Here is a 27,803-nt window from a genome sequence, read left to right as displayed (position 1 = left end):
TCTTGCCAGCAGGCCTTCAAAATAAAGAAAAGATTGCCTCCTCCTGGAGAACTTTAACTATAACTAGACACAGGCAAACCAGTGAGCATTGCTAAATATAATAGCTTCCATTAGCACAATTATGTGGTAACAGATAAGGGCATGGAGGGGAGCGTGGACAGACTCCAAGCTAACAGAAAAATTGATATGGGAGGACCAAGAGCCAAAAAAGGACATTCTCAAACCAATGAGCTCGGTGGAGAACTGGGAGAGTGCAGAACCCAAGAAAGCAATGAAACAGTTATCCAAGAAAGCAGTGTAGGAGATAATGATTAACTGTGTCAAGGACTGCAGGGACATCAAGAATAATAGAGAAGTCTGACTCAGACTTAACAGGTAGGAGTTCATTAGTGACCTAGACTTCAGTAGAGTGAAGATAGTCGGAAAGAAGGAGGAGGAAATAAGATAATTGAAGAGACAGGTGTGTTTGAAAAATGTGTTTTTCAACAAAGGGATCACAAGTGTTTACATATAGCCAAAAGGGAAGAAGACACAAGGGAAAGAACAAGACAGGAGTCAGGGGAGGGGCTTTTGAGGGGTTAGAGGCAGATAACAGTTGGAGATTTTGATGAGGATGGGAGAAAGAAGGAGAGGATAGAAATTTAGCCGCTGTTTTTGTTTTTTGTTTTTTTAAATGGGTGAAGATGTAAGGAAGAAGATTTTTAGGCCCTTGTCTACCAAAGGATTTAAACATACACTTAGACTTTTCTGGATCAGGGCCTCATGGAGAAGGCCAGAATAAGATCTGGCAGTTATTAACCCAGAAAAAGTTTATTAAAAGCTTATTATTAAAAGAGAAAAGTTGTGACATATGATATTTTCTCCTTTCGCTTGCATATTGGGATGCTAGATTGTTAGATTCACATATTTCCTTTCTGCCGTGAACACATACTAATGTCCCAGAGGCACTGGGAGAGCCATGCCCTCATATATGGGCTTTGCGCATAGCTCCTGTCTATTTAGCAGCATTTCCAGACTGGTGACATTTTTGTGCAAAAATGAAAGCACATTCACCTCCTAGGGTATGAAGAGGTCTGGCCATTCTGCATGGGATTCTGAATACCACAGGATGATTAGGCTTGAAGAGGATTGTGTATTTATTGCTCCCTGTCACCTGTATGCTGTGCCCAACAGTTGTATTTGGGGGTTTAAAGGGGTCATTTTCCTGAATTTACCCTACAGGCTGCAATATGTAGCTACAATGTGGTGCATTAAAACATGAAAAATCTCATTTTTGAATTGCCTTGCTTCTGCTGTTTTCTGTAATTTTCTTAATGCCAATTTAACGTTTATTTTTGTGTGTTCATTTAAACTAAACATCACTTTCAAGTGTACTGAACCAGAGAGACCAGCTTTTTCTTTGGTGTTCCTCCTTGACTCCTCTTAACATTAATGGGAGTTAAATGTGTGCTCATCAAGAAGGAATAGACCTCTAAATTAAGTTCTGTTACTCCGACTGTCTCTGTTATGTTTCACAGCTTTATGGAGAGCTATAATTTCTGTGGGTTTTCATTTGCTGCACTTTTTGATTAATCTTTAATTTCTCCAGTAATTCCTTTTTTCCCTTCAGGAGAGGTCTTAAAACAATGTGTTTGTATAGCAAGCATAAAAGAAGACACATTTAACATTATTTAGCTATCTTGTTTTTGTTTTTCTGTGACAATTAATGGAATATTAAGCATCTGAAAAGCTACAGAACTGCAAATGAGGTAAAAAATGACTAGAGAAAATATAACTATTCAAATTAAAATGTATTAGAACTTGCAATTAGTTTAGAGATCAAACAGATCAAAGCGTTCAACTTCTAAGCAAAATATTCTTATGCATTGTTCACAAGCACTTAGTGACGACTTGAGAGACTGTAAAGTTTCAAGAGTCAACATCAAACACCCTATCACTAATTTAAAACTCTGCTCTTCCTGTGAACTAGTCATGATGTCACAGGATATGTCTACACTGCAATCAACCCTGCAGCTGTCCTGTAAAATTACAGTGTAGACATTTAGGTGGAACTCTGAGGCTCAAAGCTGAAAGAGGACTATGGTTGTGATCTCTTTTCTCACAGGTCCCCTTCCCTCTAACAGGTCCAGGATTCCTGTAATACATTTAGTCATTTTCTGTAGGAAGGATTCCTCCTAACTTCAGCTGATTTCTGGCAGAGAGAAGAGCCTTTCAATTCCACTATTTTCTAAGCACCGCTACCTGGCCTGTTAGCTTATGTTCAGGGGCTTTTCAGCTAGTCTGCTCCTATCTCCTTTCTTTATGGGAAGCTAGCCCCTAGCCTGTTTTTGTTTCACAAACAAACTTTCCCCAGTAAATAGTATAAAGTTAACACAGGCTAATTTGTATCAACTTGCTCTTTAAGTGCACTCTGTCGTGCATTAGTTCTGGGGCCACAGTGACACTGGTCATTCCCTAATTATAATACGTTGATACCCCCTTTCTCCCTTGGGTGAGAAAGAAGTATGTCAGAATTGCTCTGAAAGCAGAGTAAGTAAGTCTATAAAAATGTAATGAGAGGGTTCAGAAATAACATAAGATAATATATACAAAATAAGAATTGTAAGAGCCCACAAGGATTTGAAACAATGTAAGAGAAGTTGAGACAGATCCTTGGGTGAGTGAAAGTGTTTGTTTTGTTTAGTCTGAAATTTGGAGAAAAAATATTTGACATATTTAAGTTGTGAAATGCCAGAAACAATTATTGGGACAGTTCAGACCCAGTCCTGGGGATCAGTTCTGTCTCCAATGAATATGAATATCTCCCCTTGACTTCAAGAGGCGTTATTCATAACCCATGTAGAGAAGAACATGCCTTGGAGTATTAAAATTTCACCTGTTCCCCCTGGAAGGGATTTCATGCCCAGCAAGATGAAAACAAATAAACACAGCATTCTGTAAAACACTTCCTTCCAACAGAACTGAGGGAATCCTATGTATCTAGGACCACATATAAATAAGCTAAATATCTAGTATATTAAGTTAAAGTAAACTTTGTCATAGATTTTTAGAATTGCAAAAGAACAAAGGAGAAATAGCAGAGACCCTTTATCTGATATGTCACTTTCTGTATCTAGGTGAATTCCTAAGTTTTGAACCTACAAACATTTTTCATGTTGACAGATCATGCATTGACCGGTGTTTGACCTGAATATGAATCAGTTTGTGAGCTACCATTTCTGATTACCATACAGTAAAGTTTAAATGTTTTTGACACTTAGACACTGGGATAACCAAGCATGGATTAACTAGGCCTGTCTGTATATGGTATTTGCATTACTTTTCTGTAATTAAAGACTAATGAGCATGCCCTTTATGTGATATTTTAGTTCACTTATAAATTTATAAATATTTCAACTTTGGGATAATTAGGTAAATTGAACTTGATTAATTAGTAATGCAATCAGTGAGTGTAGTATGAGAAAGTATATTACACCAAAAAGTGGAATTATAAAACATTTTAATAGGCCCTGAGTAGAATCTTTAACAAAAGTTCAATGTTTTGAGAAGCCAAATTCACACATACTTCTGTGTGTCTGTGTCTGTCTGTCTCTCTCTCTCTCTTTGTTATTGGGCGTGGGGTTGAAAGAGGGGAGAAAGAGGGCAGTTAGAAGCACCACTTATTATCCAGGGTGCCTGATGCTTCCCACTATAAGACCCAGTTCTCAGTTGCTTGTAATTTCACTTGTTTATACTGAAATTGTACATGCCATCTGCCTTGACTGATTTTTTTGGAAATTTTCAGCCAAAACAGTCCATCCATTTCCGAGAATGAGAGTAGGGAAAATTACCTTGTTTTTGCCCATGTTAAAAACTTCTTAATGACCTTTTCTTTGGAAAGTTCTAGCGACCCTATGCTTTGAAGTAGGGCCTTGAAATTTGGCAGTCGGATGGCCTTTATGTCTGGGATATGCCTTTTGCAGTCCCTTTGAAATTCTGCCCAAATTTGGACAATTTATAAGTATTTAGAAAATCCCAATTTGCCCATGCTCTGTGCACAGACAGATTTGTAGCAGCTAAATTCCCTCAAAGATTATGTGTGACTGAGCATTCTTCAGCTTTGGGACTGAGTAAGACTTGACCTTCAATTGTAGCTTGGAGCTGCTGTGGGACATGCTGGGTCTGAGCCTGGGGCCTGAGACTTAGAGCAGAGACCCTTTTGTACTCTCAGTGGTTTCAATGCAGAGGGGAGAACAGCCCGATCTGCTTGGGTGTGGGGAGAGGCGATTGGGACAAGAAGTCAGGGAGTGGAATAAGGGAGTGGAGGCTGTTGAAGAGGGGGGAGAGAAACAGGGACTTGGAGTTGGGATGTCAGGAAAACTGGGATTGGGAGCCAGGGGCTGACATTTTCTAACTTTTGAGTGCTTGACTTTGCAACCTTAATAATTTTCTTTAACATAGTTCCTTGTGTGTAATATAGAGCAAAATACATAATCACACATACCCCAAGCGCACCAACCTTATGGATATATTTTAGATAGTTACAGGATAACTGTATTAATGCAGCTGTACTTGGGGGAGAGGAAGCATAACACGGAAATATTTACTGAGTTATTTTTCCTTTATCATTCCTTTATTGCTACTCTAAAGTTAAAACAACTTGCTTATTAAGTGTTTCTAGTGAAAATTATTTTAAAAAGTCAAACATGCTGAACACAATATAAAAAAGACCTCTTCCTTATAACCGGTGACACTTTGGAAAATCCCACTGGGCACCTACCTATATCGTTAAGTGCCTAAATAACAGTTTTAGGTGAGATTTTCAAAGGTAAGTGACTTCCTCAAGGTGATACAATAAATAGTATTAGAAACTAGGTGACCTGATTTATAGTCCCTTTTTAAAATCACTGCACTACACTGTGCTGAAGAAAGTTGGCAAGACCAAGAGCTATACAGGAGAATGAGTTTCCTGAGAACCGGAAGAGAATTGTTTATACAGATTTTCAGTGTGCCTTGTAAATTGCTTTCTCTGGTTCATAGCTTTATAAGCAATGTATCATCAGTTCTCTTTCAAGCACAATAGGCTTTTGATTTCTAAAGGTCCTGGTTCAAAAGCACATGTCCTTTTGTTTCTGGGTCAAAACATTACCTGTATTCCCCCAAGTGTTTTTTTGTTTTGTTTTTACAGTAGTGCTAATCTGCTGAAATAGCTTTAACCTATACTCTTATTGAATGAGTAGGTAGAACACTGGATTAGTGGTTAGTGTAAAATAAAAAGATCATCAACTGATGCTGATCATAAACTAAAATACTGTAGACTTTTGGAGGATGTTCAGTTTTAATACATAATTTTATAGTTTTAATTCTTGTGCTCTAAAGCCTAAAAACATGTTTGTCAGCATTTTGCACTAACTACTAATCAAATTTGTTACCTACAAAAATGTCTGTAATTCTTATAAGAGCCTTCAGAAAAGCACAAACATATTTAATATGAGGTTTTGAGCTAAAAACGTAGTCAACTGGAAATAATGCCCAAGAACTGCTGATGCTATGATATCATTGGGATTCTTTCCAGTTGATTAAGTGAGGTTTTTAGTTCAAAACTTTATATTAAATATATTTCTGCTTTTCTCAAGGCTCTTATAAGAATTATATATGGACATAATTATTTCTAAATTGTACTAAAAACGTTACTTAAAGTTAAGGCTGCAAAAGTGAGTTTGCTTTCAACATAAATGCTGAAGATACAGGAAATCACCAGTTTATACAACACGATATTCAGAATGATGTCGTTTCACAAAACATATACTCAAAACATCCAAACATATTCAACTCCACAACTCTTTCACTTCCAGCATGCAGCTTCCCACATCCAAATCTTCAAAATTACATGTATATGCCAAAATAAATGGGTAGTCTTGAACACAGTGTCTGTGAGGGGAGCTTACGGGTTATGGGGAGAGCTGAGAGCAGAAAGTTGAGAGAAGAGGAGTCATGGGGTTGGGAGGGGGACAGCACTGGTGTTTCGAGAGGAATTCTGGGAAGCCCTAACCCCTCTTCAACAGAATTTTCCTGTCCTGAGGAAATCCCATGATCTGCAGTGTTCATCAGGACAAAGATCTTCCTGGTTCCCAGAGGGCTTGGATACTTTTTTTTTTTTTTTGAAATTCAAAGCCCTATTGGATTGAGATTCACAGGACAAGATCTCCCTACCCTCTAATGGGCTTACACTTTCTGTGGTGGAAAATTCATCTGGTCACCCAGTGAAGAGAAAGGAAAGGGATCGTAGAAAGGACTATTTATTGCCTCTACCCCCAGAAGACCCCATGAGTATGTTCTCCTGAGGAGAGCCCTGTGGAAGAGGTGACAGAAGCAGAAGTGAAGAGCTGAGGAGCAGGAGGTTATAGGAGGCGAGAGCGGAGTGTGGTATGGAGCAGCATGGGGAAGTAGGCAGTGTGAGTGAATGAAGCTGTGCGACGGGGAATAGGAAGGATGAGCAAAGTTGTGAAGATGTAAATGACATGGAGATCTTTGCAAGCATGGGGTCATGGGTAAGGTCTTACACAGAAGAACTTTTCCTGCAACATTTGAGGGTCACAGGAACCTGGAGGAAGGAAGCATGAGAGGGATAAGTGTGAGTTTTTTTTCTTAGAGGAAAGCAGTTGTGTGGGGTTGGAGGGGATGTTCCAAGCCCCTGTACGCTCACAGCCCCTTTGTTTAATTGCTTACATTTTAATTAGTGGGGGCTGGAGGTGGTGGTAGTGCAAAGCACTATGGAAAAAGAGAGAGAGAGAGTGTGTGTGTGTGTGTGTAAATTAAGGCATATTGGAGGGACAGAGACTTAGGGGGTCTCCCACTCCCGTGATCCAGACACTCTGTATCACTCATTCCCCTGCTCCAGATACCAGAACGCGTGGTTAGAACTGAGGAGCAGGGCCTGAGAATAGACATGGAGCTGGGGACGAGTACCCTTCCCTCTGCCCCTGTTTTGTCACTGGCAAGCATTAGATTCATAATCTACATGAGTGGTCAGTAATTCTGACTAAAGATTATTCACTTTGACAAATAATTCTGCAATACAGACATATGTAATCCAATTTAACACTTGAAACATATGCACTAGTAAGTATCAGCTGAATTGAATTACTCACGAGTGCATTTTCTTATTAAGAGTGTGCTGTTTAATTTTAAAATAAATTCCCACATAATAAATTACTGGCCTGTAAAGAAGTTTCATTACCTAGATAAGTTACAATTAAAGATGACGGCTACCTTTCAAACATGAAAAAATTTTTCAGTTGTGTAATTACTAGTTATGAGTTGTCTAAAAAGTATCTCAGTAATGTACTAATATTAATGTTCTAGAAAGAGTTCCTGTTTGCCTCAGTGAAATTTCAATAAGATTTCAATTCACATCAGATTCACAGTCCATACTGTGCACTAAATGAGGAAGCAGTTGTGTAGAAAAAATAGTATATGATACTGTAATCAGACTGCATCATAATGCATATACACACAGGGACAGAATTAACATTGTGTGGGCAACTTTAATTCTGGCATTTCTTATCTTTTGAGTGCTTGACTTTGCAACTTAAATAACTTTGTGTTTTTGTCTGTAATTGAGTCTAACTTTCTTTGCAAAGAATATCAGAGCACTTTACAAATCTTACCTTATAGGTTGGGCTGATAGCACCATTCATTATTGAGGTTACTTGATGCTTCCCATTTAGAGACCTTGTTTTCAGTTGCTCATTAGTTTGCTAACCTTTAACCATTCAGACTGAAATTTTCCATTGCAGGGTTTGACTCAGGCAGAATTGTTTTGGAAAATTTCAGCCAAAATCATCTAGCAATTTCTGAGAATAAGGCTAGGGAAAATATATATGTTTTTCCTGTGTTAAATTCAGGTGAACTTTTCTTTGAAATTCTCTAATGCCCCTGTCGTTTGGAGCAGGGACTTGAAACTTGACTGGGAATGGGGCCTTTGCATCAGTGATTTGCCTTTTGCCATGTAATCTACTCAAAACTGGCCAAGAAATAAGCTTTTGAAAAAACTGCAGTTTGCATATACTGATTAGAGACTTGCTAGACCCTTAAAGCTAAAAATCTCCAAAGATTCTGTACACACTGATCATGCTCCAGTCCTGGGCTGAGCAGGACTTTACCTACAATTGCCATTCTGGTTCTCTGGGGATCATGCCAGGTCCAGGCACTGGCACTTGAGTGCAGAGTGCCTGCATTTCCGGTGTTCTCAGTGGCACACACACCCTACTTGGGGTAGAATGGAGGAGGAAGCTGCCTGATTCAAATGCAGAGGAGATCAGAGCCAGAGCTGATGAGGAGAGCTGAATGGAACAAGGAGCCTGGGGCGGGCTGAGACTGCAGGCTGTGGGGAAAGGCTACTTGGTAGATATGGAGAATGGGATTGGGATCCAGGTAGATAAATGTGGAAAGGGGAAAAGATGCTAGGATAAGGAGCCATGGAGGAAGTGGGGAGGACACTGAGTTTGGATGAAAAGCCTGGAGAGGAAGACTGGGAGGCAGTGGGGTTGCAGAATGGAGGGTGGGAGTGAGGTCAGTGGGAGGAGATAGAGCAATTGGATGAAGAGCTGGGAGGGGTAGGAGAGTAGGAATGGCTATGCAAGGTGAATGGGATCAGGAATTGTGGGGCAGAGATTGGGACTGGAACATAGTCTGGGCGGGGGAGGGGGAGACTAGGATTGGCTAGGCAAGAAGACTGGAACTGCAATGAGAGGCCTGAGGAGTGGTAACTAGGACTGGCTAGAAGAGGAGTATGGGACTGGGATGACATGCCAGGGAGTGGAAGGGACAGGTTGGAAGGGATGGGGAAGAAGCAGTCAAGTAGGTGAGGGAATGGGTAGAAGAGCCTGTGCCGACTACAGCACATTCCCCTCCCAAAACTAGATGGACCCTGAGATTTCATTCCTCTGCTGTCAGCAAATAGCTGTGAAATCCACAAACAAAAGTATGTCTCATCCCTGTCAAGTGCTGAACCAGATAGGGGATGACAACCTACTACTGCAATCAGGTGTTTAGTGAGATGAAGTGACGTAGGTCTACATGATGAATCTAAAAGTTCACATCACAGCTCCCATTGACTTCAGTCACAGTTATGACAGCTCAGAATTTCTGCAAATCAGACTGGAAGGTCTTAAGGCGGGCACCAAAAAATGGAGAACACACAATTAGTAACCCCCTATGAAAAGTTTGGCATTACTTGCCCAGCATCACTTAGGAACTCTGTGGCAGGAATAGAATCCAATTATCCAGGGAATTATTCAGCTGCCTTACTCATCATGAGACCATGCTTTCTCTTCTTGTAATCTCCTGCCTCATTCACTACTATCATTCCAAACCCTCATATCCTGCCCCGACACTAAGTGGCAGGACCTCTTACCCCCCAAGGAGGGTGGGGAATCATAGAATCATAGAATATCAGGGTTGGAAGGGACCTCAGGAGGTCATCTAGTCCAACCCCCTGCTCAAAGCAGGACCAATCCCCAATTAAATCATCCCAGCCAGGGCTTTGTCAAGCCTGACCTTAAAAACTTCTAAGGAAGGAGATTCTACCACTTCCCTAGGTAACGCATTCCAGTGTTTCACCACCCTCCTAGTGAGAAAACTTTTTCCTAATATCCAACCTAAACCTCCCCCACTGCAACTTGAGACCATTACTCCTTGTCCTGTCCTCTTTTACCACTGGGAATAGTCTAGAACCATCCTCTCTGGAACCACCTCTCAGGTAGTTGAAAGCAGCTATCAAATCCCCCCTCATTCTTCTCTTCTGCCGACTAAACAATCCCAGTTCCTTCAGCCTCTCCTCATAAGTCATGTGTTCCAGACCCCTAATCATTTTTGCAAAAAGAAAAGGAGTACTTGTGGCACCTTAGAGACTAACCAATTTATTAGAGCATAAGCTTTCGTGAGCTACAGCTCACTTCATCAGATGCATATCGTGGAAACTGCAGCAGACTTTATATATACACAGAGAATATGAACCATGAACCATGGCGAACGGGGGAAGTCCCAGATGACTGGAAAAAAGCTAATGTAGTGCCAATCTTTACAAAAAGGGAAGGAGGAGGATCCTGGGAACTACAGGCCAGTCAGCCTCACCTCAGTCCCTGGAAAAATCATGGAGCAGGTCCTCAAGGAATCAATCCTGAAGCACTTATATGAGAGGAAAGTGATCAGGAACAGTCAGCATGGATTCACCAAGGGAAGGTCATGCCTGACTAATCTAATCGCCTTCTATGATGAGATTACTGGTTCTGCGGATGAAGGGAAAGCAGTGGATGTATTGTTTCTTGACTTTAACAAAGCTTTTGACATGGTTTCCCACAGTATTCTTGTCAGCGAGTTAAAGAAGTATGGGCTGAATGAATGCACTATAAGGTGGGTAGAAAGTTGACTAGATTGTCGGGCTCAACGGGTAGTGATCAATGGCTCCATGTCTAGTTGGCAGCCGGTGTCAAGTGGAGTGCCCCAGGGGTCAGTCCTGGGGCCGGTTTTGTTCAATATCTTCATAAATGATCTAGAGGATGGTGTGGATTGCACACTCAGCAAATTTGCGGATGATACTAAACTGGGAGGAGTGGTAGATACGCTGGAGGGCAGGGATAGGATACAGAGGGACCTAGACAAATTGGAGGATTGGGCCAAAAGAAATCTGATGAGGTTCAATAAGGATAAGTGCAGGGTCCTGCACTTAGGACGGAAGAACCCAATGCACAGCTACAGACTAGGGACCGAATGGCTAGGCAGCAGTTCTGCGGAAAAGGACCTAGGGGTGACAGTGGACGAGAAGCTGGATATGAGTCAGCAGTGTGCCCTTGTTGCCAAGAAGGCCAATGGCATTTTGGGATGTATAAGTAGGGGCATGGCGAGCAGATCGAGGGACGTGATCGTTCCCCTCTATTAGACATTGGTGAGGACTCATCTGGAGTACTGTGTCCAGTTTTGGGCCCCACACTACAAGAAGGATGTGGATAAATTGGAAAGAGTCCAGCGAAGGGCAACAAAAATGATTAGGTTTCAGAGTAACAGCCGTGTTAGTCTGTATTTGCAAAAAGAAAAGGAGTACTTGTGGCACCTTAGAGACTAACCAATTTATTAGAGCATAAGCTTTCGTGAGCTACAGCTCACTTCATCAGATGCATATCGTGGAAACTGCAGCAGACTTTATATATACACAGAGAATATGAACCAATACCTCCTTCCACCCCACTGTCCTGCTGGTAATAGCTTATCTAAAGTGATCATCAGGTGGGCCATTTCCAGCACAAATCCAGGTTTTCTCACCCTCCACCCCCCGACACAAATTCACTCTCCTGCTGGTAATAGCCCATCCAAAGTGACAACTCTTTACACAATGTGCATGACAATCAAGTTGGGCAATTTCCTGCACAAATCCAGGTTCTCTCACATTCCCCCCACCCCCATACACACACAAACTCACTCTCCTGCTGGTAATAGCTCATCCAAACTGACGACTCTTCAAGTTTAAGAGCCCTCCAACGCATTATTAAGGATCTACAACCTATCCTAAAGGATGACCCAACACTCTCACAAATCTTGGGAGACAGGCCAGTCCTTGCCTACAGACAGCCCCGCAACCTGAAGCAAATACTCACCAGCAACCACACACCAAAACCACTAACCCAGGAACCTATCCTTGCAACAAAGCCCGTTGCCAATTGTGTCCACATATCTTTTCAGGGGACAGCATCATAGGGCCTAATCCCATCAGCCACACTATCAGAGGCTCGTTCACCTGCACATCCACCAATGTGATATATGCCATCATGTGCCAGCAATGCCCCTCTGCCGTGTACATTGGTCAAACTGGACAGTCTCTACGTAAAAGAATAAATGGACACAAATCAGATGTCAAGAATTATAACATTCATAAACCAGTCGGAGAACACTTCAATCTCTCTGGTCACGCAATCACAGACATGAAGGTCGCTATCTTAAAACAAAAAAACTTCAAATCCAGACTCCAGCGAGAAACTGCTGAATTGGAATTCATTTGCAAATTGGATACTATTAATTTAGGCTTAAATAGAGACTTGGAGTGGCTAAGTCATTATGCAAGGTAGCCTGTTTCCTCTTGTTTCTAAATAGTCCCTAACCACCTCTTTCTCCACAGAGGGCTGGCCATCTACTCCCCATGTTGTGATGCCCAGCACAGCAGTCTGGGAGCTGTCCTTGTTAGTGAAGACAGAGTCAAAAAAAGCATTGAGCACATTAGCTTTTTCCACATCCTCTGTCACTAGGTTGCCTCCCTCATTCAGTAAGGGGCCCACACTTTCTTTGGCTTTCTTCTTGTTGCCAACATACCTGAAGAAACCCTTCTTGTTACTCTTGACATCTCTTGCTAGTTGCAGCTCCAGGTACGATTTGGCCCTCCTGATTTCGTTCCTACATGCCCGAGCAATATTTTTATACTCTTCCCTAGTCATGTGTCCAACCTTCCACTTCTTGTAAGCTTCTTTTTTATGTTTAAGATCCGCTTGGATTTCACTGTTAAGCCAAGCTGGTCGCCTGCCATATTTACTATTCTTTCAACTCATCGGGATGGTTTGTCCCTGTAACCTCAACAGGGATTCCTTGAAATACAGCCAGCTCTCCTGGACTCCTTTCCCCTTCATGTTAGTCCCCCAGGGGATCCTACACATCCGTTCCCTGCGGGAGTCGAAGTCTGTTTTCCTGAAGTCCAGGGTCCGTATCCTGCTGCTTACCTTTCTTCCCTGTGTCAGGATCCTGAACTCAACCAACTCATGGTCACTGCCTCCCAGATTCCCATCCACTTTTGCTTCCCCCACTAATTCTTCCCTGTTTGTGAGCAGCAGGTCAAGAAAAGCTCTCCCCCAGTTGGCTCATCTAGCACTTGCACCAGGAAATTGTCCCCTACGCTTTCCAAAAACTTCCTGGATTGTCTATGCACCGCTGTATTGCTCTCCCAGCAGATATCAGGAAAATTAAAGTCTCCCATGAGAACCAGGGTGTGCGATCTAGTAGCTTCTGCGAGTTGCCGGAAGAAAGCCTCATCCACCTCATCCCCCTGGTCCGGTGGTCTATAGCAGACTCCCACACTACATCACTCTTGTTGCTCACACTTCTAAACTTAATCCAGACACACTCAGGTTTTTCTGCAGTTTCATACCGGAGCTCTGAGCAGTCATACTGCTCCCTTACGTACAGTGCTACTCCCCCACCTTTTCTGCCCTGCCTGTCCTTCCTGAACAGTTTATAACCATCCATGACAGTACTCGAGTCATGTGAGTTATCCCACCAAGTCTCTGTTCTTCCAATCACGTCATAATTCTTTGACATCACCAGAACCTCTAGTTCTCCCTGCTTGTTTCCAAGGCTTTGTGCATTCGTATATAAGCACTTGAGATAACCTGCTGATCGCCCCTCATTCTCAGTATGAGGCAGGAGCCCTCCCCTCACAGACGTTCCTGCCTGTGCTTCCTTCCGGTATCCCGCTTTCCTACTTACCTCAGGGCTTTGGTCTCCTTCCACCGGTGAACCTAGTTTAAAGCCCCCCTCACTAGGTTAGCTAGCCTGCTCGCAAAGATGCTCTTCCCTCTCTTCGTAAGATGGAGCCCGTCTCTGCCCAGCACTCCTCCTTCATGGAACACCATCCCATGGTCAAAGAATCCAAAGCCTTCTCTCCGACACCACCTGTGTAGCCAATCGTTGACTTCCATGATTCGACGGTCCCTGCCCCAGCCTTTTCCATCCACAGGGAGGATGGACGAGAGCACCACTTGCGCCTCAAACTCCTTTATCCTTCTTCCCAGAGCCACGTAGTCCGCAGTGATCCGCTCAAGGTCATTCTTGGCAGTATCATTGGTGCCCAAGTGGAGAAGCAGGAAGGGGTAGTGATCTGAGGGCTTGATGAGTCTCGGCAGTTTCTCCGTCACATCACGAATCTTAGCCCCTGGCAAGCAGCAGACTTCTCGGTTTTCCCGGTCAGGGCGGCAGATAGATGACTCAGTCCCCTGGAGGAGAGAGTCCCCGACCACCACCACCCACCTCCTTGTCTTGGGAGTGGTGGTCGTGGAACCCCCATCTCAGGACAGTGCATCTCATGCCTTCCAACCAGCGGAGTCTCCTTCTGCTTTCTCCCCCCAGACATATCATCTGGTCCACTCTCCGCAAAGGTACCTGTGGAGAGAACATGAAAGCAGTTAGTTACCTGTGTCCGCGTTGCTGGAACCCGGACATTCCCCCTTCTTCTTCTGGAGGTCACATGTTGCCAAGCTTCTTCACTGGCCTCTTGGCTCCACTGTGCAACCAGCTCTAAATCTTTAGAGCTTTGTGCCCGTAGAAGCATATCCTGACTTTTGTCCAGAAAATCCTCAGTTTCTCGTATGCAACGCAGGGTCGTTATCTGTTGCTCCAGACCTTCAATCTTCTCTTCCAATATAGAGACCAGCTTGCACTTTGTACAGACAAGTCTGAATCTTGGGCCTAGGCTAGTCTATATTCCACTGGGGTCCTGTGGACTACTGGGGATATTAGCTGGCAGTTCCTTCATGGAGCTGTGAGCACAGGCATGTACCTGGAGCAGCCTCAACACGTTTGTGGCAAGAGAGGGACCCTGGCACACATTTATATTGAGTGCACCAGGTTGCAGCCCCTCTTACAGGTCCTTTAAAACCTCCTCCAGTTCTGTCTGCACTTTTCCCTGCACCTCCTGATTTATGTACACCCTATCTGTGGCCTCATGAAGTTGTGAGACCTTCTGGCACTGGCCAAGGTGGCCATCCACCAAACTAAGAGACGAAGCTGGACAGGGTGCTCTGTGATTGCCTACTTCAGATCCCTGCTGAAGTCATATCTCTGGGCGGAGTTCCTCTGGGCTGCATCCACTGGATTAGTAGTGGCCACTGTCTGGGGTTCTCTTCTCAGTGTTCTCCTCTGGATCCCTGCTTTTGAAGAGAGAGAGAGAACAGGGATAAATTTACCTTAGGTTAAAAGCAGCTTGCCTCTGGAGTAGAACTTGGCAGAATGTTAGAAAAACATATGCTTTTTTGTTTATAGTGTTTTTAACATTGTAACAAGAATGATAAATACAGAACTCATATCAAAATAACATACGTACATTGTAATAATTGTAGAACAAATGTGACTATTCCCATGCTTATAGATTCTAAAATCAACCTGAGATGAGGGTAAACTTGGTCTGGAAATAACAGACCAAGTTTACAACCTAAGCTGCTGCTGTTCCCACAAGCCCACATTCAAACAAATATCTGTGCTCCCCCAAGTTGCCATCTTCCTGCCCCTTACCTTAAAGGAAGTTAGCAAGAGAAAGTCAAAGCCCTTTCTAAGCAGTGTCAGCAGTCACTATAGAGATTGCTAGAGAACCTAGCCACTGGGGTTATGTAGTGTGGTTCAGATGAAACTAAAACAAATAGAAGATGAATCAGGGAGTATGAGAATAGACATCTGGTGACTTTCTCTGACTTTGGATGATGCTTCAGAAAATTCCTCTTATGTTTTTCTTTGCCATTTGAACCTGTCCTCTGAAATAAAAAACGTTGGGGTTGTATCTCCTTCACCTGACTGAGCAGAGGGAAGTCTTCCATCCTTCTACTGGAGAGCTTCCATCATCTACTGGATGATACTCCCTATCATCTTTTTTTTTTCTTCCTCCTTTCATCCCACAAAAGCTCCTTACTAGGTGACTACAGATTTGTTCCTAATATCAAACCATCCTACAGGCCAAAATCAAGAACGAACCTTTGTTTGAAGAGGTTCATGGGATCAATGTGGCCCTATTTTTTTCTAGCTATATAGAAGAGTTTAACTTTTTGATTAGAACAATAATGATCATAATTTTATTTTTATCCACCTGTATGTATTGTCCATGTTACTTTCATTTTTTGAAATTATATTTCTGGTTTTTGTTTTAGTATTGTTAAGTATTGTCCATAATCCCTGTGCATGTTTTACACACATTGTGTACAAATCAGAACTAAGCAGCCTTCAACTTAGTTTTATATCATAGAAGATAGTGACAGTTTCAATTGGGCTCTATGTGGAATACATTAAATTGTATTGTCTATGACATACTGGCTTTATTTTGAGTAGGTTATTGTTTTAATAATAGAAAGGTATGAATTGTTAAACACTATAAATAGATTCCTGTTTCTGTCCTTGCTATCTTATTGATCGTTAACATATACAGAACAGGTAGAATCAATATAGTCTGAGAACCTACATGTATTATTCTCTATGCCATGAAGCAGAACAGAAGAAAAGACTACTATCATTACAGAACTTTAAATGAATCTACTGATTTGATATCAATAGTTTACTGTATCTTCAGAACCTTGACATAACGTAGGGAATTGTCATACCTGTGACTGGATGTTGCAGGATGTAAGACAAATAACAGAAAATCTGCACGGGCACCATTTTTACAGTATCAGTGGCACTCTTAATCTAGTCTTCCTTGCCTGGAACTATGATTTAGGGAGCCCTAATATGGCTGCACAAAAGAGGAAGGGGCTTATTTCCCTTTACTTTCCTGTGTAGCTATATTTCAGTGATTCACAGCCTGGCCATATTTAGTGTCTTCACAGCGTCAGTGTTGTACATGAAGGTGGAGTATGTACATATCACTGAATCTATGTAATTAAACAAATGCATTATTAGTAGAGAGCTTAAAACAACTGCCACCTGAAATTAGAGGACAGAACATTACAGCTTGGTTCCATCTTTTATTCAAACTGTAAAGTGCAAAGACAATATATACTGTACAAAGAAAAGGAGGACTTGTGGCACCTTAGAGACTAACACATTTATTTGAGCATACGCTTTCGTGAGCTAGAGCTCACTTCATCGGATGCATTCAGCTGTAGCTCACGAAAGCTTATGCTCAAATAAATTGGTTAGTCTCTAAGGTGCCACAAGTACTCCTTTTCTTTTTGCGAATAGAGACTAACATGGCTGTTACTCTGAAACCTATATACTGTACAGTTATTTTTCTTGCATTTATAACCACAAAGAACAAGAAGTGATGAATGACTAACAAAAGCTCCTTCAAAATATTCAATGAACTGGAATTTATATTATAAAATATGTTTACATTAATTTTCATCATTCTCTTATTACAGTGCAAACTAGAATATCAAGCATGCGTCTCAGGAAAACAGATTTCTGTGAAGTGTGAAGGACGTTGCCTGTGCTCTTCAGATAACCCTACGATTATAGGCAGAAATGGTCAGAGAGGTAAGTAAAGGCAATTTTTAGAGAGGAATATGATTTAATTCATGGAAGAATACAGTGATCACTAAATGGTGACTATTCTAAAGAAAAATGAGGGTTTTTTTTTCTTAGAGTGGGTTTTGAAATAACAGCTAGAGTAGGAGACAATATTTTTCCATGCTAACTGTAGTGTAAAACCATTGTTGATATTTGTATTTTTGTTGAACACAACATGCTCAAAACACACAGGAAAAAAAAAACCAGTCTTTGCTCCAAACTGCTTTCACTCTAAAGGTCAAGAAGACAAAGATGCACTAAAGAATCCAGGGTGGGAAGTAACTTAGTTTTAAAAAATTATCCTTAAGTAGCAGCAATTGTATTGTTACGTACTCACAACTAGAGGGCATCATGGAAAAGGTGAGCTTGTATGTGAGAACTGAATGAGAAGACATTGATGACTTTGTGAACCAGGTGCACGGTATTTTTGTGAAATTTGAGTCAGCAGAGCATTTGGTTGCTTTGTGGTGCTTCTGAGCCCCTCGCACAGTTGGTAAAAAAAAAAAGATTTGTGACCAACCCCTTCTAGATTCTACTGATTCCTGAGTGCTGGAACAGCCCATTGTGGCTGTATGAAACTGGTGTAAATTATATAACAGCAGGAGTTTGCTCTAGTGGCTGCTAGATGGATGACCTCAGAGTTGGGAGGGTGTACAAAGGTGGTTTTAAATTCACCTTTGTGCACAAACCTCCTAAGTGTGCCAAATGCAGCACAGCTAGAGCCTGGGACTTTGTCTTTCTTTCCTCTGCATTTAAAGAACCTCTTTGTGTATAAATGCTATTTCTCCTCGCTGGAATATATGAATACTGGTCTTCTGAAGATATTTTTCTCTGGCAACGTTACAAAGAATAAATAAATAGCATTTATGGTCTTGGTGTATATTATTATATCAGTACTTTCTGAAGCTAATTTATTAACTTTCATGGGCTATTTTAAATTGTGTAGAGAATTCTTACCTCCATTGTAAACATTAGCTGCTGATTAAGTACATTTTTCTTACGATTTTAAAAAAAAAAGAGAGTGGATTAGTTAATTTTAAGCAATGAATTAAGATGTAACCACAATGAACACGGATACATGTACATGCACACACAACCAATTACAAAACTGTGCTAAAACATCACTTATTCCACTCCTTTTTTTCTGCAATAAAATCACTAAGGGTTATATAAATACCGTCTCTAGTATAAACTGCTGCACTACAATAAGGCATCAGGGTTTTTTAATTACATTAATTTTTAGTTGCGCTTTGGTACCTGTTATCAGGGCTTGAAAAAATTCTGCAACATCTACTCACCCTGGTAGCTCAGGTGAAAAATACTGAAGCAGGGGTAAAACTCAATTAGCTTAATTGGTGCAAGTCCCCGCATGGTTCAGCGATACCAATCACTGGTAACCAATTGCTGATTTAGGGCTATTTCTGAGTATAGACCAGAGACTCCCCCATGGGTGTAAGAGAGATGATCCTGCCTGGCTACCTGCCTCCTGCTTGCCCAGCAGTAGGTATGAAGTGGAGAATCAACTGAGAGGCTTCACCCTGGGAGGCCATTTTCACCTCTGCATATGGTAACTCTGCCCCTGGCCCCCATCTTCCCTACAATCAGGGTTGCTAGAAAAATTTGTGCAGTGGGGTTGCTGAGAGCTATTGAACCAAACAGCAGCACCCCTATCACTTTTATTTCCAGCACCTATGCCTAAAATAAAGTAACAGTAGCAGCCGTCTACTTCCTGCCCTCTGCTTCCTGCCTCCTTTCCAGCCCATTCATCTGATCTAAATTCCTACTTGTCCTAGATGAGTGAATTTTTCAATCACAGCCTACTATTAATACTAAAATTATCTAAATACTGAAAATAAATTATAGGTATGAGTTAGCGGCTTCAACAAGATGGAACTGTTTTTTAATTAGCACTCTTCGGAATGAACTGTTCCTAAAGACTTACCCTGTCAGGGGATAAAGATCATTTATGTTCAGTTGAGTAGAGGGAAAAGGCAGTGAGAATTTAAAGTAATCCTCTCCTGCCTGATTGTGAGGACAAACAGAGTACAAGGTTTTCTTACAGCTGCAGATCAGCAGTATGTAAAAATGTGAGTGTCGTTTCTTTTCAGTGCCAAAGGCCAGGAGCCATGAAAAATGTGAAAGTACGTTGAGTATCATTGCTAGTATTTCATTTATGTTAAAAGGGCATAACGCTCCAGCAGTAGTATGCTGTGTGTGTTAGAGAACATTGAGGGGGATTGACTAACAATGCTCATCTGTGCTTTGATCAAGAAAGTGTCATCTAGGAATCATGTTGAAACGGTTGGGAGTGTTTTGTCATGCTTCTGCAATTTTCAAAAGAATATAGGACGTATCCTCAAGAATATAACTGTGAGAAATATAATCACATTGTAGATAGCTGGACTACCAAATTGTTTGTTTAATGAATCCAAGCAACTTTTTTGGCATGAATAAAACATAAGTTTAATAACAGTATCTGAAAGTTAATGTTACATAATTCACCAAACTTGCATGCTAATTTAGTGATGTAGTGTGCAGTTTGTGGCAACTAGCTACTTTGACTTAATTTAATTCATGTTCCTGTTCAGCCAAATTGAGTTTAAAATATAAACAGCAGAATTTTCTTCAGGGGGAATTAAGCAAGTTAATAGTGGAATCGTAGAGAAGTTGATGAAAACGCTATTGTATTAAAGCCCTTCTGTGTCTCTTTAATAGATTTCATGTAACTGTGTATAAGAATTTAATTCAGATAAAAATGTGTTCTGTAGAACTAGAATAATTTGACATTATATATTTTTAAAAATCCTTCCTACCTTTTAACCCATTTTGCTTCCCTCCCCCCCCCACTGCTGACCTAGTTTTTCTGCATGAGTCTTAAACGGCAGTATATGACTGTTTGAATCCCTTCTCTTTTCTGTGTCCAGTACAGATTCATTTGTACTCTCCAGTCTGTGAATAGTACCATGTTAACTCACATTGACAATCCGTTGTTAGGTGCATTTTTCTCGTCACTGAGACTGTAGTCTGTTGCAACTTAATTATGTTGCCCAGACTTCTTCAGACTGGACTACATTACAAAGTTAGTTTGACATAAGACAGCTTATGTTGACCTAATTATGTCAGTGTCTTAACTACAGCCTCCCCCCGCTGATGTAAGTGCCCTACTACACCGACCTCATAACTCCACCTGCATGGGAGGCGTAAGGGGTATGTCGGTGTAGTTAGGGCAATGCAGTGTCTTTGTAGACACTGCATCCCTTATATCAGCTGCTGACTGTCTTGTAAATTTCACAGCAGAAGCCAACTGCTCCCTGCTCCTCTGGAAAGCTGGGCTGCTGGACCATACTCCTGGGAGAAAATGGACCCCATACCAACTGGGAGCCAGGTCAAGAAGCCCTGGCAACCCCAACCTCCCCACTGGGAGCTGGGCAGCCTTGTCAGGTTCTCAGCTTGGTGAACCAAGAAATTGACAAGGCAGGTTTCTGGGCTCCTGGAGCCTGTGGGACAGCTGGGTGCTCAGGGACCAGGCTCTCGGCTCCCCACATTGCCCTTCTTAGGTTGGTGGAAGTGCTTCTGGTGAGGACACGCACCACTGACCCAAGAAGGGTAGTGTGGATATGCAACACTTCAGTTAGTCAACGTAATATAGGTTGACTTACATTTCTAGTGTAGACATACCCTTCTATACTTATGAATTTGACTATTTCCTTTCATTGCACCATGTTCACTTTGGGTCCAAATCTGCACCTATTGTGGTCAATGGCAAAACTTTCATTTACTTCAGAGATAAAGGATCAAGCCCCTTGCTTTCTTAATTCCACCAAATTTTGGAATGCTAGCATAGATTTTGCCTATTTACAAAGCTTATTTAGTTTTTGTTTTGTTTTTAAGCATATGTAGGCATTTATAAGGTCCTTGTCTAGCCTCAACCCTAAGCCAGTCTATACTATTATGATTGGACAATTCCCAGCCTCCCCACACTCTTGTAATACTATGACTCATCTTGTGTTGGGGAACTAGGTTGGACGGCTTGTCATACCTAGTGCTGTGAGTCCAAATGCCAGAACTAAGGGTCGCGACAGAGTTGGTGCCAGGAATCTTAGCCAAGGGTCAGAACCAGATTACCAGGAATCAGGGAAGGCAGGAGGCGGGCTGGTTCTGAGGCAGAAGCAAGGCTGGGTACAGGAAGCTTCTTCAGCCAATCAGGCAGAGCACTTTGTCAGATAGCCTAGCTGACTTGTTAGGCTGTCAGGAGTCTTGAACGGATGAAGCTGTGGGGCCTTACTCCTGACTTTTTGTCAGATCTTCACTGTTGGATTTTTTGTGTTTGTTTGGATGGGAGGGGCGGGGGCTGGGAGTCAGAGTGTCAGATCTCTTCTCCTTTGCAGATCCCTTCATTGCAAAGTTCTATCCAAATCCTTCTATATCATTTTATAGTTCTTTCTTTTAGCATATTTGAAAAGGAGGTAAAAATATATTTTAAAGATTATAGAAACCATGTCTCTGTACTTTGGTGATTGTTCAATCAATGTGACAGGTCTAATTATAGGGAATTACCTCTGAATATGTGTGTGACCCCACTCTCTAGCCTTATGCCACATTAACCGCTACAATTAAGTGTGGTCTCCTTGTCATTTTCTACAAAATGTTATATGTGGATAGTTGATAATATGCAGAACTGAAAAAGAATATTGAAGACTTAAAGTGAAGTGAGCTGTATTTTTCATTTATTTTTGAACCACAAATTGACAATTATTGCTATCTGGATAAAAGCTAAAAAAGGAAACCAAATATCTAAGTATACAGAGACACAGCTCCTAAGCAAAAAATAATGTACCAGGAAGTTTCTGAAATTAGGAGATGGTCTGACTGGATTTGATTATCAGGGTACATACTTGACTAAATCACATCTGGTTTGAAGGAAGGTGGAAATAAAATGAATGCATTAATATATTTCAAAAGTACCAAAATAGATTAATCTTCCTTTTGTGAGTTGGATAGAGTATAGAACCTAGGATCGACACCTCTCTGATACCAGCTGCCAAGCACAGGACGGGGGAGGTGTTGGGCTGGGTTTGTTAAATGCTTCAATTCATTCACAAAAAGGAATATCAAAGGCAGCTGTCATGGCCCTAAGCAAATTATAATAACCAAACAGTATAAATGCAGAGCATGAGAGGGGAAAAGCAAATTTGTGCTTATTATTTATTTACTGATACATTTATTTTATAGCTATAATGCAGATCGGGATCCCTATTAGCTGTACAAACATAGGACAGTAGTCCTACCTCAAGAGGCTTACAATCTATGAAAGCACACAATATCTAAATGATAAGGGAAACGATTATGTGCAATCTAAAATACATTTGCTTTTTTATATATATAATTTAACATTGTGTGTGTGTACACACACAATAGATAAGTAAACATACGCTACCTTTAAATGGAGAACTGAGCAGTTGATGTTGGCCATTGGTATTTTGACTGGGGTGGAGGTAATGCAGTAAGGCAGGACAGGAACAGAGTTGTAAAGAGCTTTGAGGTTGTAATTATATTGGATTTCTGCAGTGTCTTTACCTCAGTCTGTAATATAGGTTGGTCCCCCTCTCATGTGACTCATGCTGTGAAGATTTTTTTAGTTGGACTTCCTTTACTGAATACCTCTATATTTATAATGAGGGATCCTAGTTTTCTGTGGTTAAAAACAAAAAACAATTCTCTGATTTAAAAAAAAAAAGGAAAAATCCACCATTACAACGAAACACTGAACTTTAGTTTCTGTAACAATATATGTAGGTATCAGTTGAACACACTGTTTTATTGAAATATTTACAATTTTTAAACTGACAGCCAGAGCCCCACCTTTGTGTATGTTCTTATTTTTTCACAAAATGGAAAAACTAAAGATAATCTGTAAAAGCGCAAATTCTGCGTTTTTATGTGGCAGATTGATTTTTAGTATCCCTGTTTATAACCACCTTCCATAGCAGGACAAAACTATTGGTCAAAAGCTTATAATATTGACATGAAGTAAACTTCTGGAGTGATAGAGACTCTGCAGAAATCTAGACTTGAGGCAAAGGAACTCTAAATGACAGGAGGGTAGGAACACAGGTGCAAGATAGCCATACTCAGTACTCTGTAAACAAACAACATTTGAAGAAATCTCTGAGGATGGTTAGAAGTAGGCAGAGGCTGTGGCATGTGAAATCTTGTAGAGAGAAGCTTATTCTCCCTCTGGGGGAAATACTGAAAGTTGAGCCACTCTGAGTGGAGATGACTGATTCTGGTTAACTCCAAGTGCTTTTCCACCCATTTAATCTAGTGACACTCCCTTATAAGGCAGACATTTGCTTCTACTCCCATCCCTGTCTTGTGTATATGAGTGACTGAAGCCTCACTATCTGAATAAATTAATATTAGATGTACAAAAAGTCTTACTGTGCAAAGCTGTAAATGGCTGGTGTATTTTCTTTCCTGTCTGGACCAAATATTTTGATCATGGATAGATGTTTCCATCCAAGCCAGGAAACTTAGTATCCGATGTGGCTGCATTCATTCCACTGTTGAGTCTGGAGGGGCATGTAGATGGGATGTACATAGGATTCCCACCGCTGTAATGAGATCCATACTGAATCTGGCATTGACACCAGATCCTGAGATTTTGAGTGTCAGGAGAGACTACAGAAGGGGTATGGAGTGTTCTTGTCAATGAGATTTGCCCTATTAACTACATTTACAACTGCTGGGGATGGCAGACTTACCTGGCTGAATGGGCTCTGGATGGGTGCATATAGGTTGTGCTCTTCTTATGGACCAATCATGACCTTATGAATAATGAATAGAGTTTCCATGTTCACTAGCCACCAAGAAAGAAGTGTTCACTCTTGGGAATGTTTTGAATAACTCCCCATTAAGATTGTTGGTAAGAGGTCAATTAAAGTTTGTATTGTAAGAGGCTTCCTGAGAAAAAGGAGTCTTCATTAATTTGTCATGTAAGGAGGAATTCATATGTAGCCTGGACAACTACTACCACCGGCATGATATTTTTTTTAAGAGTACTCTTCTGCCAATGTGAAGCCAAAAGGCAAAGTGTCCTACTGAAAATGCCTTCATCTGTTGTAAGCGTTGAGGGGCATTAAGCATATGAATGTAGGAAGCCTAGCAAGGGGACACCGTAATGTGCTGAATATTGTCACTCAATTAATCACAGTTTTAGCAAATAAGTTCCAGGAGCACCATTATATTAGTTTATGTAGGTTACAGGAGATGGGAAAACTTGATGTGAACACACATACAGTTAGATTAACAGCAAGGTGGGTCCTGTTGTGTACTACTATTGCTACTTAAAAAACAAATATAGGTAATTAGTGTTTTTAAACAAATTGCATAACAGCATTCCCAGAAAGCCTCGTTATGTTTTTATACACATGGCACTATCTTCTTACTATATGAGTAAAAACCCTGCTACATCATACAGGTGTGGATACCAAATAAACCATTTTTTCTGCTGTTTGTATTGAAAGAGAAAGTGGAACAGTTTCCCAAAATCACAAATGTACAATTAGAGGGATGAGAGTAACACTTGCAATAACCTCTTAATCACTACTTTGCATTATTACCTTTCAAGGAAAAACAGTACATTTTATTCTCTCTATAAAATTAACTTCAGGAATGAACTCCATATGCCTTAAAATATACACTAGACTAGTCAGACCTGACAACATTAATGATTAGCTATGGGGTGGCCAAATGAAGCCATTTATATAAGAATAGGTTAGATTCCCATCTAAAAATGTTTAGATTTTTATTTTATATTCAAGATTAAGACTTCAAATCCAGAAAAATGAACCCCTACAGTAAGCAGGCTCTCATGTTACGATGTGTCTTGTTTTTATATTCATAAATCTACTCATATGAATTAACATGAGTTCTGAATATATTTCACAAAATAGGAATGCCGTAAGTGATGTTGTATTACTGATAAATATCGATTATAGAAAATACTGGCTTCCCCCCCAAAAAAAGTTGTATTAAATTGGCAACAAATGCCTTTAAGAGAAGTGTGCTTATTTTCAGGATGGAGAAACTGTTGCCATTTCAGAGGTCCTCTTTCTTAGAGAGAAGAGGCTCAATAAATGAGTGGGCATTTTCAAAAGCAGCAGCATTAAGTCAGGTTTGCTGATTGGAAATCTTTCACACGCTATTTGCTGAATCAGCCCTTGTTTTGGTCAATTTTTTATTGCACTGTTCTTCTTTCTATCTGTATTTCAGGTTTTTAGTTCATTACCGTAAGAGGTCTCATACAATACAATATTGACTGACTGAAAGCAGTAAAGCAGTTTATACTGAAATTAAATGCCAAGCAGCATCTGAAGTAGATGGTCTTGTGGCTAACGCACAGGACTTGGAGTTAGACTGGATTTCTTTTCCTGTCTGTGCCATAGGCTTGCTTAGGTCCCTTAAAGCCTGATCCTGTACACTGAAGTCAATGGACATTTTGCTGTTGATTTCAGTGGGAAAAGGATCAGACCCTTGTGCTGCCTGTGACTCAGTTTCACTGTCTGCACAGAGATGATGATGCTTAGTCCATTAAGGACCTAGGGGCGACAGTGGATGAGAAGCTGGATATGAGTCAGCAGTGTGCCCTTGTTGCCAAGAAGGCCAATGGCATTTTGGGATGTATAAGTAGGGGCATAGCGAGCAGATCGAGGGACGTGATCATTCCCCTCTATTCGACATTGGTGAGGCCTCATCTGGAGTACTGTGTCCAGTTTTGGGCCCCACACTACAAGAAGGATGTGGATAAATTGGAGAGAGTCCAGCGAAGGGCAACAAAAATGATTAGGGGTCTAGAACACATGACTTATGAGGAGAGGCTGAGGGAACTGGGATTGTTTAGTCTGCAGAAGAGAAGAATGAGGGGGGATTTGATAGCTGCTTTCAACTACCTGAAAGGGGGTTCCAAAGAGGATGGCTCTAGACTGTTCTCAATGGTAGCAGATGACAGAACGAGGAGTAATGGTCTCAAGTTGCAGTGGGGGAGGTTTAGATTGGATATTAGGAAAAACTTTTTCACTATGAGGGTGGTGAAACACTGGAATGCGTTACCTAGGGAGGTGGTAGAATCTCCTTCCTTAGAGGTTTTTAAGGTCAGGCTTGACAAAGCCCTGGCTGGGATGATTTAACTGGGAATTGGTCCTGCTTCGAGCAGGGGGTTGGACTAGATGACCTTCTGGGGTCCCTTCCAACCCTGATATTCTATGATTCTAAGGCTGATAAAGTACTATGAGCTGACACAGTGAAAAGAGTTCTAGAAATGCAATTTATTATTATTAATCTAATTCTCTTTCCAGTGACAATTAATTTAGCAGTAAATGTCAGTTTTTTCACATTTTTGCTTTGTATCATATTTATGCAAAATATTTTCCTTTAAATAAGTTCAACATCACATTTCTATTTCAAATCTTTACATATATACCAAAACATTTTTGCCTTTACTAATTCACTCATTTACAATTTTGAACTTTTAAAATGTGGGTCTTTTGTGGCAGTTTGTGCCCTCATTTCAAACTTTTACGCCTTGATATTGGACTGTAATTTTGACAAAGAATCTCTTTCTCCTTCGGTGTTATAACTGCTTCATAGTCCATTTTCTGCATGATAGTTCTGTAATATAGACTGCTATTGTTAAATTTAAAAAAAATATTGCTTTACAAATTTTTATAATATTAACATTCATTTTACTAGAGTAGTGTAGTGGTCTCAGTAATATTCATTTGTAATTTAAAACTGATTACTAGTGTTACAGTAGGAATGTGATATGATATAAAGGGAAATTGCTAGTACAATAAGATTTTATTGTTGTATTTATATAAGAATGCTATTTCCTATTCATGCCAAACATGGACATTTACTTCAGTGTTTGTGGAATAGTGGAAGCTTTAATGGAGACATTTTTATTGTTTATTCCCCCACTGTTCAAAAGTTCTGTATGAATCTCATTTAGATTTCTAAGAAGAATAAAAATATAGCAGCTCTGTACCATATCTTGAAAAGCACGGAAGTAAGGATATTTGTTTTTGCACTGATATCCTTTGGGTGAAATTCACCTAGATGCAGAATGCTAGCAAAAGACCCATCATGCTACATAAGCTCTGTGTTAGGGCTTCTAATAGAGAGGCTTTCATAGCCCTTGCACATGAAGAAAAGTGTGTCTGTACTAGCCTCACGTACAGCAGATTAAGACAAAGTTGATCAGTGAAGGTGAGCCAAGGGATCCATATTTACATAGTCAAACAGCACCCCACTTCCACACGCATAGTACAAGAGTGACACACAGGGAGCATTGCCATAGACTGGAGGCCTGGGAAATTGTAGCACTGCTCTATACCATAGGCCCAGCCTATGAGTGGATTTCACCTCCCAAAGTCTATTCTCTCCTTCGTTGCCTTTCACCTGCACATAGGCATGGGTACTGTGGCTTTATGTGGATGAAATTTCAGATCTCCGACATA

The 27,803-nt window shown here is 40.9% G+C and overlaps 1 protein-coding gene across 4 annotated transcripts in view; it reads left to right on the top strand.

Annotated features, from left to right (window-relative positions):
• SPOCK3 (SPARC (osteonectin), cwcv and kazal like domains proteoglycan 3) overlaps nt 1–27,803 on the top strand; it is a gene marked incomplete at its 3' end in the record, with an annotated part of 384,412 nt that overhangs the window by 273,665 nt on the left and 82,944 nt on the right. For all 4 annotated transcript variants that reach the window (XM_084626848.1, XM_084626846.1, XM_084626847.1 and 1 more), the window contains one exon: nt 17,139–17,253. In XM_084626848.1, coding sequence (XP_084482974.1) covers nt 17,139–17,253 — 115 coding nt within the window. The remainder of the gene's footprint in view (nt 1–17,138; nt 17,254–27,803) is intronic.

This window comes from Lepidochelys olivacea (assembly GCF_965140295.1).
Source record: "Lepidochelys olivacea isolate rLepOli2 genome assembly, chromosome: 4".
In the NCBI taxonomy this organism is placed as follows: Eukaryota; Metazoa; Chordata; order Testudines; family Cheloniidae; genus Lepidochelys; species Lepidochelys olivacea.
This window is presented reverse-complemented; position numbering and strand designations above follow the sequence as displayed.